Source organism: Galleria mellonella, unplaced genomic scaffold (assembly GCF_026898425.1).
Source record: "Galleria mellonella isolate WM207_F2 unplaced genomic scaffold, CSIRO_AGI_GalMel_v1 utg55, whole genome shotgun sequence".
Lineage (NCBI taxonomy): Eukaryota > Metazoa > Arthropoda > Insecta > Lepidoptera > Pyralidae > Galleria > Galleria mellonella.
This window is the reverse complement of record NW_026442115.1, coordinates 5,308,252-5,320,221: the sequence shown is the minus strand read 5'-3', so window position 1 is coordinate 5,320,221 and position 11,970 is coordinate 5,308,252. Positions and strand designations below refer to the sequence as shown.

The following is an 11,970-nucleotide window of genomic DNA, read 5'->3' as shown; positions in this document are numbered from 1 at the left end:
TTTATCTTTATAAATACATATTTTCCATGGCTATATCTCAAGCGTTATTTGTATCAGTGTAAATTGCATAAGCGTATCCAATCGGTTAAATTAGACGTTTAGTTACTTTGACTTGAATGTTTAAAATTATTAATTTACATAAAGTGTTCGCTTACGTTATTTGCAATACAATTATATTGCTAAATACCTATTGAACACATATTATAGACGCTGTATTTAATTTGCACGTGTCAGTAGGAATACGGCCAATGACGGGCAGGCGAACTTTACGTAAGGCTGCATTATTCATTTCAGCAACAAGCGATAACGCTTTTAAAAAATTAAAACTGATTTTATATTTTATATGCAAAATGCCTGGATAAACATTTAGGAATTTTGTATTTCACAGAACAAACAGAGATAGATATTCTTAAATACAAATATTTATATAGTGCAGATATCGAATCTACAACCGTTGTAAGGTCATATTAAACCGCCACACTGTCACGATTTTCAAAAAGGGATGCTGTTTGAATTTTAATGGATGCAATCCATAAGAGCGGAAACGTCTTCAGAAATTTCAAGTGTACGAGTTTTACAGCTGTAACTATTCAAACCCTATAATGATAGCATCATCAATCACCATGTATAGGAATTATTAAATAAAATATTTTTAAGCTGTCGGTCCGACAACAGCTCAAACCGCGTGGATATGCGTCGTAGCGCGGGTGTTCGGTATGACGTGCCGGCGCGGCGGCGTGACGAAACCTCGCCCGCGCGGCGCGCGTCGTCTGTCTAGTTTGACGCTCTTAACAAACGATACTCTGATAACAAAATATCTAGAAAAACCCTCCGATTTTATACCCTTCCCGGTATCTGATTATTTTTTTTATAATAAATTCATATTCTACAACTCATAAAGAGGTTTAGGCTCGAAAAAAAATCCTAATATAAGTGATATTTTAGCATTTATTAAGATAAAATTGTTTCCGTACTTGAATGCAACAATTTACAAGGAATCGACCTCAAACTCGTTATCTTTCAGTGTTAATAATCACCTTATAAAGTATCGTGATAAGGTGATCTTCACTTATTAATAAGTGTAATATAGCACACTGATAAGCAGGTTATGATATGATGCTACAAGTAATTTTAAACTTTATTGTTTAATACTTAGTTTATTTTATTACACCCATATGTTTATGATGTTACCGACATCATAAAAATACGGATGGATGTCCATACTTACTAATAATAACTGCTATCAGTTACTAACACTCCCTTTCTTTTACCCTGACAGGGTGTATTGTTAACAACAGGGCCGTTACTAATCCTCCTCCCAAACATCAGGGAATGATAGAGATAGTTGTTTGAGTGAGTGGTTGTTAATTAGTATATGATGGTAATAGAATAATAAATCCGCCTGCGCTATCGATATACGCTGGCGGAGTACTAGAGATACAGTTGGTCCATCGTGACGAATACAAAAGGGATTAATCATGATGATTACTAGGCCGAGATCATATGGAGATCAATAAGACAAACATGACAATTTAGTAAGTAATGAAGTAGCATTTACTCCGGGGGTAAAGATGGATTGGCAATCACTACTCCCGGGGTGAATATTAAAAGAGGACGGGAGCTTCTATAGTAGAAGAAACATGTGATAACTATAGTTGCAATAAGGATATAAGCGATCGGCTGCCAAGCGTGCAATCTCTCCGACAATCCGATTGCGAAACAAATAAAAATAAGTTGTAGATAAAAAAGGTGTAACTATTCGACTAAAAGAACAACACGCAAAGTTGTTCGCATAGGAGAAGGGGATTGTTAGTAGTGAGGTCTAGTAAGATACTGTATAGGTCGACCTATACACGGTTCCCCTGGAAACCATTGTGGTTAATTCTTGTAAAATTCGTCACGACCGGCCAACTGACCTGCTTTTATTCTCACCTGTCATGTCTCACTCATGCCCCGCCATAGTATACCGATAACGCACGTGGCGTTACAATATCATTGTCACCCGTTAAAAAAAAAGATAATACGCAAGATGCGAACACAAACGAAAGAATGCTTTCAGAATAAGTATCTACTTTCTTGCATTAAATAAACACTAGTTAGGGAGGAATTTATTACATTATATCTCCAAACCCATTTTGGTTGGGCTTCCCTCTTCCGTAAAACAGTTTTGGTTGCTTGCTTTTTCTGTCGATGAGAGAATTAGGTTCAATATAAAATGAGCAACACCAAGGAATTGCCGGACGAACAGATGTATAATCTACTCGTATATTTAACATTTAGAAATTAAGTTTTGCATTGATCGAACTAGGAGTACTTATAATAATATCTTGTTTCAGATCAAATTCCATTTTGTGTTGGTGAAATGGTCTTATTCTCCAAACCTATCGCTAAAATTAGAATGTTAATTTGATATAATATTACAGCGAAATCCTTTTTTAAAGGAATATACTAATTTTCTAATAGATTTCAGCCAAAATTACAATAATTTTAATGTATGATAATCTTTAAAACAATAGTTTTGGGAAGCTATCAAATTAAAATATTAGGTTAAGAGATAGGTTTAAAGAAAAGGTGCCTCAGATTCAGTTGCACATTTAGATTTTTTTTTAATTGATGACAATGGAATGGTTATCCTCGTCTGTGCTAACAGTGTACGCTGGCGGGGCAACAGTGAGGGATGATAAGTGAGATGAAAAGGCAGGTCAATTAGCTCATCGTGACGGGCCACCTGATCAGGAATTCAACACGATGGTTTTCAGGAGAGACCACGTGGAGGTCGACCTGACAGGGTATATTGCTAGCAATGGAACGCATCACTAACAATCCCCTCACTACCCGCACACTTAGATTATGAAGTATATAGTGCGTTATATTTAGTTTATGGTTGCACAGGACACGAAATAGTGCATAACTTCCTAGTATCTTTGAATGGGGGAAAAGGGATTGTTAGTAATAAGGACTAACTGACCTATTACCAGCAATACACTCAATCAGATCGACCTCCACGCGGTTCCCGTTTGGAAAACATCGTGGTTAATTCTAATGGAATTCATCACAATGGGCTAACTGACCTGCTTTTATTGTCATCCCTCACTGATGCCCCACCAGCGTATTCCAATAGCGTGGGCGGAGTTATCATTCCATTATCATCCATTAAAAATAAGTGCCTTTGAATTGGACAATTCAGCTTCTCTACGATTATCTTAAAAATTACAATAAAGTGAGACAGATTTTTTCGGCTAAACGAAAGCCTATCGGACTACATAGACAACTGCCTGTCTGCTTATATAAAACTTTTAACTTATTTTTATTGATTATTCATAATTTTCTATACAGTGACTTCTAGAAATCATAGAACGATAATTATTATCTTAATTACACGAGTACTTCATCAATATTAAAAGCCGGATTAGATAACGTGATCGATTTTGAAATGTTAGAATTTAATTTTCCGTAAGTTTTATCTCACGTAATATAGCGTAGAGACATCAGTATTAGGTAATTAGATAATTTATAAATATCTTGTTATTCTCTCTGTGACAATACTCATGATAAAAGCCACTAAATTAAAATGTCTTAAGGCAGTCTGGCGTTGACATGACGTAAATTATCGAAAACAATACCGTTACCGTAAAAATATACTACTTGTTTTTTTTTTTATAGATCATAATGGAATGGTAACCTCTCGTCTCGTTAACTTATACACTGAAGGGGCACCAGTGATAAATGATAGGTGAGAATGAAATGGAAAGTCAATTAGCCTATCGTGATGAACACACCCAGGATTCAACACGAGTTTCCAGGGGGACCACGCGGAGGTCGACCTGACAGGGCATATTTCTATCAATGGGACTGGTAATCCACATTACTAAGTTATGTTTGATAAATGGATATTCTGAGATATAGTCGTAATAGGTAGTATTTTTAATCTATGAATACTTTCCTTTCTATGAATAATTCCTAAGACTAAATTTAACCTTTCTTTGCATAATGGTGGTAATTTCCACCATAACATTGAATGCCTAAAAATTATATAAAAGAACAAGTTCACTTTAAGTTGATCGTGTCTGGATATCTTTTTAATGTCTATTGCAGAAAAAAAAACATAGCTGTCAAATTTAATTTTTTAACCATTTTTCCTATAATTGTGAACATGCATTATATCACCTTGATTTATTTCACCAATAAAAAAAAAACATGCAAAGATGGGTTAAACCCTGTATTTCTTGTACCTCTATACTTGTGTGGGTTATATTTTAATTAAATAAGCATTATGTAACCACCCTTATCTAATGACCACATGAAATTTGTACAAAAAAAGACCAAATTAAATTTGTATACATATTTATTTTTTACGTTTTAAGGCAAATTAAACGTTTATTTACAAACAATAATTGTTCCAACTAAAGTTCACACTACTGTTCACAATCAAGATTAATACCAAACACCTAATTATTTACATTGAAATAAATAACAACATAGTAACTTAAATAAAACCAACACAACTTGCATTGACTTTTTATGTAAGACTTCGTGTGTATTGGCAGAAATAATAGTACTAATGTTATAATTGTACTGTAAAAATATTTTGATATTTTAGACAGTAACGTAAAATACGTATAGATTTTGAGCTGTGATAAACATCAGACGACTGACTGCAAAATTATCCATTACCTATTTCGAAATTTTAGACGTGAACCTTTATTATTAAATGTACTTGTAACTATATATTTTATTGCAAAAAAAACTATTCATCTATGTATATACAAGCCTCAGCAAGCAGACTTGTGCTTGCATTATTGCCCACTTATGATTAAGTGTACCGGATGGTTCTTAAGCTACGTTAGTAAGTGTATTTTTGCCGAGCATTCTCTATAGAAATATACATAAGTCAATCCTGTTATTAATTATGCAATAAAATATATATAAAAAAATGTTTAAGTATGCAAGTTTATCGACTTATTTCTGAAATACGTACGTATTATGCACGTATATTTAGGTTACAATGAATACAGTCAATCCTCTGTATATTTGAGCGAAACCTGAGCTGGTAATATCCATTCCTCAAAACAGAAACCAAAAATTAAGTACACATTTTATCCATTACGTACAATTTTTACATCCTGTGTAATTTCTAAAAAGATTTATTTAATTTCACTAGCAACATTTTAAAATCTGACATGACGTTTAAATTAGTCACAAACACAAGAAATACTTTTAATTAAGCGAAAATTAACAATAGCTTTCTACTATCATCAATTTAATTACATTAACCACATTTTATTTGCAATAAATTATTTATTATTTTATCTCTCTCATTAATTGAATAAACAGTATTCACTCTACTTGTTGAAAAATACAAATTAAAAAAATTGTGATTAACAACTTGTATTTTAGTCTATACATCCATTATGTTACAAGTTTGAAATTGGATATTTACAACCTGGGGTTTGATATGATTATTATCCACAATATTCTCTTTTGATGATTAAAAGAAACATTTAGTAATTTATAAATACTGCCAAATAATATTGGACTATCCAAAACCTATTACTACAACATAGCACTTTAATTATTAAAAAATCTTGAATTGTAGGACAAGAATTTAAATATAGAACAAAAAATATCTAATACCTTGTTACGAATATGGAGTACTAGATTGTTTTATTATTGTAGGATATGAAGTATGGTCCAAGAGAAGGCAAGACTAGGTGGCAAGGTCTTAATTATAGAATTTCTATTTGACTTTATGAATTAATATTTTTATTAAATTCAATACAACCCCTCCAGATAGATCGCAACCAAACCTATCGGTATTAAAATTTTTATTATCACCTGAGATAGAACAAGAAGCAGTATCGTTCTATCTTATCCACGCGGTAACGATGACGGGACTATCGATAGATTCGTTTGTCACTTATCCAGGGGACTGGATATATCATATACGTAGGTAAGCGGAAACAATTATTTCCATGTTACAAATCTTAATAATAATTGCCAAACGCTTATAAAAGGACAAGTAGGAAATTCTAAGGATTTCGCAGTCTTAAATATAGTATTAAATTTTGTCTACAATAGAACGAAATTATGATCAAAATGTTGCTTACTTTAACTGACTAAAAGTTGACCTAATTATCAATATTATATACAAATAGATCTCTCACTGATCTCACCTCTTTTTAAATATTAATAAAACGCCTGTACAAATTTTGAATACGTATACATCATAGAAACATGATCATAATGGGTGATCCATGGCCCATATTATATACAATAATATATGTTACGAAATATTAATTGATATTAAGGCAAGACTAACGATTGATATTAATAATTAAATTTGAATTTAAAATAAGATCTCCATATTAAAAAAAATGTATAATATGGTGCAATGGAAATTGGATATTTTGCACTTTTGCAATAAAATTCCTCTTACTTGGAATATTTGTCATTAATGAAATTAACCTATCAATTACTAACCATACATAACGTTTTCTTTATTTCTTATTTGCTACGTTATAAAAACAACCCGCTATGTTTATCTTCAGTGACGTTACGCGAAAATAAATAAATTCGTTCTATTATCAATTTATTATTACTTAGTTCAACGTTAAAAAAAATATTTACTTTTATGTGACGTAAGGCGTTAATCAACAAAATTATCAATGATTTATTCACAAATATTTAATTTCACTTCGTGCAAAATATTTTAATATGTTTTCTATTATTATCTTTGAAATGTTTTAAAAATACATGTTATTGTTAAAAGTTTCGTAAGTACACATTATGGTATAATGTAAGAACATCCGAATTACTTACAGAAAGGCTCGCATCACGGCCGCTTAAGACTAAGGGTCCTGGATGGTCCCGAAAATATACAAGGATTCTCGACTAAGATACACGTAAATTAATCCAGGTGTTCTTACAGATAATTCAAACTGTAGAAGAATACAAGAATTGTCTAATGAATATTATAAACTCAATATTATTGTCTTAATTTTATAAGCTCCATGGAGTAAATATTAAATACTTTGTGGTATAATCAATTAGGATTGTAACATGTTTTGATGTCAGAAAAAGAGATCAAATTGTAACATTGCAAATACTTTCACAAGAGTTTAAAATGAATGATTTTTGTGTATTTAAGTATTTTTCAATTGAGACATTTAATTTTAATACATTTAGTTTTTAATTTATATAAAAATTACACATACAACACAATTTGTGAATAATAAATGTAATATTATGTATCAATTTGCTCGAGTTAAGGCAAGATAAGTAGTATGAAATGAAAGGATATGATCTACAAGTACTTAGTTCTTTAAAAGTACAAAAAAATTCACTGCCGTCACAACTCACAAATTTAAGATATGAATAATTTATATTTACTATTATAAAATGAAGTATCGAACGTTTCGAAAATAGGCAAAAACGTTCGCATACAATAGTATCACATAATGTTGTCTTTTAAAAATGTAAATTTATATAAAATAATACTGAAAACAAAACGTGAATCTGTAATCTGTTTAAGGCCCTTCGATATTGCTTGGTATAACTTTTTAAGTACCTATACAATTTATATTTAAATATAGAATTAAATAATTTACTTTTTACACACATTAAACAATTCTAAAATACAATCTTTTAAGTACTTTTTAAGTACTAAAGATAATTATAATGATTTATAGAAATAATATTCACTATACTAATGACTAAAGATATGGACGAATGAATTGTGGATGGGACACAATGATATCTAAGTGATAAATGTATATCAAAAAGGCTATATAAAAGCATATTTAACACAATAAATGGGAATGTCAAGCTGCTACTTTCAGATATAACACAGACATTGAACACTTGATTATAAGAAATAGACAATATTTAGTTTCTAGTTTACTAAAAGATGTTCATTATATTAATTTGTCTTTTAATCTTTCTACAATAGGAGGGTTACCACAATAACGACTTTATTACTTGGTATTAAATGCATCGGGCGACATCTATCGGCTCGCTCGTTCTAATGAAACGTATTAATGGAGAAAGTGTAAAAAATGCTACTACTGTACTTAGTCTGTCTCACCGCTAGAGACGCGAAGCGTAGACACTTAAAACTGTTATTCCCTCACACAGAATAAAAAAAGAATTGACACTCGCAGACTTATATTGTACTATTATGACAGCATATTTTAGAATTTTAATTATTTCTATTTAATGTACCCTCTTTCCCAGTATTTTTTTTATTCTGTGTAACGCTTATGAACAAAATTTTATTTTAATTTACGTTAAAATACAAAATCGCTCTCACATATCTGAGACGGTAAGACAGGCCCTACACAGCAACATATTCAGTAATTATAAACAAAAGTCATAACAATACATTCCGTACGTAGGTACTTTTACTGAAAATGTCGCTGTTGCGATTGGTCAATATAAAGTAAAGATTGGCTAATTATTTGTATTACTGGAATACGTAAATGATACGAGAGTTTAAATCATTACTTTGTATTGACACCTACTGCGCTTTGATATAATATAATAAAATATAAAAGTGTCACGCTATAACTTCAACAGATAGAAAACAATTGGCACGGCTTGAGTTATTTAGCACTAAGAAACAATTAAAAAGGCACTCGACTATTTTAATTTATCCGTATATTGCACGTAGCATTGTTATTATTGAAATTTTATTCTGTAAAAAAAATGTAGTAGACGATCACTGAATGACAATAATAAAAAAATAATTAAATACTAATAAATTAATAGCTGCATATTATAATTCGTTAACTTTTCTCCATCAACTAAAAAAAATATAATGATAGGAAAACAGAACAAATTAAGTTCGTAAGGTTTTAACAGTTAATAGTGGATTAATTTTCGAAACAATGCATACTTTTAAAATTAAAAGAATACATTTTATTTATTTTTAAAGTATCACTTTTGTTAAGAAAAGGTTTTTTACCTAATCAAAAATTATCTAGGATCGTTTGATGACGATAGTCATAATATATAACTTACAATGATTGGCTTATGTTAGTGCCCTAAATATGAACTCCTTCATTATCCTCATAATTTTCATTCAATTTTGTAGTTCATATATTTCATAAACAAAGCGTAAAAAACAATACGTAAGAACAAAGTTCGCTAAAAAACAGTATCTGCCTTCAGTATAAAGGGTTTGATGTGAAACTAAATTACATAATTTCCCTGTCAAAAGTAAAATATTGAGTAAAAAGTAAAAATCTTTATTCCTATTGAATAGTTTAATTTTATATGCAACAGCAATATACGGACGTCAAAACGTACTAACAGCACGAATGCCGTGGCCCCCCTCGCTCAATCAACAATCAGCTGTATTTTGGATTCAAATACGACAGTCGATGCGCATGGGCAACTATTACTCATGCCACATTTATTGTAAAAAATTTTTAACCATTTCACTATTTTTTTCCATCAAATGTCTATCGTATATAGTATAAAGCAATGCTTAAGTTGCTCTTACGCTCGACTGCATTAAAATATAATACCTACATAACAAATCCAGTCTTTTGTTAGAAAGTTGGAACTCAGACGACGTCTTTGTTGTTTTGGAAGATTTTTAAAATTAAGCTGCCCAAATACGCTTATCTTAACATGCTTATTTTGAAGTTATTTTAATTCAATCTATTTATTTGATATAATCACATTTCAAGCGCCTATATTTTAAGCGCGTGAGCATTAATGTTACCTTATCTAAGAGTGATATTAGATTTCGCTATTTATTTCACTAGTGTTTTTTTTTAAGTATATTTAATATTAAATAAAAAAATCTTTCTCGTAATATAATGTGTGTATACAACCGTTTTAAATACGATGTTCATTACTGAATTGTTTCATAATGATTTAATTATAATAACAAAATAGATACGTCGTACACCAATTATGAATTGTTTTTTTCCACAAAGCGTTTGTTACGTAAATTTTGCAGTATGTAACCTTAAAAATAATTATGTCCGGTTCAATTGTAGTACTTACTTTTTTATTTAATATGCGAATAGACATCTACTAGTACCCATTATCACCATAAAGTGGTCCACATAACAAAAGATACATTACATTGTTTCAATAAGGCATTCATCGCAGTTAAGTAAGGATATCACTCGAGTCCTAACAAATTTACTAAATTACATACGAACTACAGTGTCTGGAATATATTAATTATTACATGATCAAAATAAATTATATTTTTCCATATCAGAATTAAATAACTTGCATTAAGGTACGAAATGCTATTTTGTATAAAAGATCCAATGTAATCCAATCAGTGAGGCACTTTCGAATAATCACTATTTTTGTTGCAACTTGGTTTTCCTCAGCAATGTATTTTATTTTGATTATATTATTTATTAACAATTAAAAAACCATTTACAGACATTTACGACTCAAAACATCTCTGGAATACTGATAAATATATTCATGTACCTAGTTACACATATTTCTAAATGAATAAATTATTTAAATAATAATACACAATATTTCTCTCGATATAAATAATACAGTTTCAATGGAATGTTTAGACAAAAAAATAAAGCGACTACTATAAATATTTATATACAAATACCGCTAGAAGACCACTAACTGTACACAATTAGGATTCAGTTCTAATACTACATAAAAGATTAGCAACCATTTATATATTACCCTTAATTCTAGATAATAACTGTTGAGCTCTTTTAGAACTATCACACTGTTTCTAGCACACTGGCAAGCCATAGTTTCTCGAGTAAAAATGGCAATACTCTCTCGGCAATGATCATTGTTAAATAACAATTATACTAACAACGGCGACATTAAATAATTAATTTATCTGTGATACTAATTTCCTTACATTCGCCGCGTAGACCAATTGTAAAAGTCATCTGGTACGAACTTAATCACACAAAATAACTTTTTTTGGAATGACAATCAGACTTATACACTTGCTCCTTTGTTTGTTCTTTGCATAAAAATCCAAAGACTAGGATGCAACACGGTGCAGGGCCGGCTGTTCTAGTAACGGCCTTATTCATTGTTGAACCTGAAGGAAACATCTTTATGGCCAAATTTTAAAAGATTTATTTTCGTATTTCCTTATTTAGCTTGTTAACAAGTGACTAGTGTCTAAAGACCTGATTTGTAGAAACACGCGCTAGTCATCATCGCATGCCTCGTCCAGGGCCGTATTCAAATCTCGCCTCGTCCTACTCAAGTCACCGTGTCAATCAAAATCACATGAAATGTATTGTTATCTATTTTCTACATAATAACACAGCACCTTTGCGACCTGGTATCGCCGACAACGTCACTGGTGTGGCCTGAGAAGCGGGTCACTGTCGCTGAACTGGACGACATGCTCAAAGGGTTCAGTTGCACTGGCATATCTTGTTTGGTCACCTCCGGTATCGAGTTCATACTATGGTTGTTCGATGTGACGCTGCTCTCTACCGGGCTGCCGTTCGTTCTTATTTGTGCTCGTTGTTTTTTCAAATCTGCAAGAGTGCCTGGAATGTACCAGGTGGGTAATTAGGGCTTGTATAATATCACATTTTAAATTAGCGTATTTTACTATACGCGTATACGTTATAGCATGGTAACAGGTCACTAAAACTATAAAAAAAAAAAAAAAAAAAAAAACTAAAAGCATCTTGCAGATTTAACAAAATATGTGATTGTTAAAAAATTATGATTATTGATTTTGACTCCGAAAATCTCAGCCAGGTATTTGATAATAAAACTACCAAAATGCCAACTGCACCATGCTAAAACACGGGGAGTACAGTTTCAATTTGCATTCTCCGAGACAAGCATAGATGTTTCTATGAATACGTGCATGTTACACATTCAATGCAAGTGGAGCATCACTTTCACATTTATTATGTTAAACATTATGCTTATCTTCTTTGGAATAATACAAGTGAACGCTTGAAAGTACAACTAATATATTTAAATCAT

The 11,970-nt window shown here is 31.1% G+C and overlaps 1 protein-coding gene across 4 annotated transcripts in view; it reads right to left on the bottom strand.

Annotated features, from left to right (window-relative positions):
* Positions 1-4,327: 4,327 nt before the first annotated feature.
* The window catches only part of LOC113521193 (protein phosphatase 1 regulatory subunit 16A), a 43,270-nt gene continuing 35,627 nt past the window's right edge, over positions 4,328-11,970 (bottom strand). For 2 of the 4 annotated variants that reach the window (XM_026906653.3, XM_031912736.2), the window contains exon 10: positions 4,328-11,507. In XM_026906653.3, the coding sequence (XP_026762454.2) occupies positions 11,275-11,507 (233 nt within the window). In that variant the 3' untranslated portion in view covers positions 4,328-11,274. Of the gene's footprint in view, positions 11,520-11,970 lie in introns of all 4 variants that reach the window. The other 2 variants (XM_026906654.3, XM_026906652.3) reach the window with 1 other exon arrangement.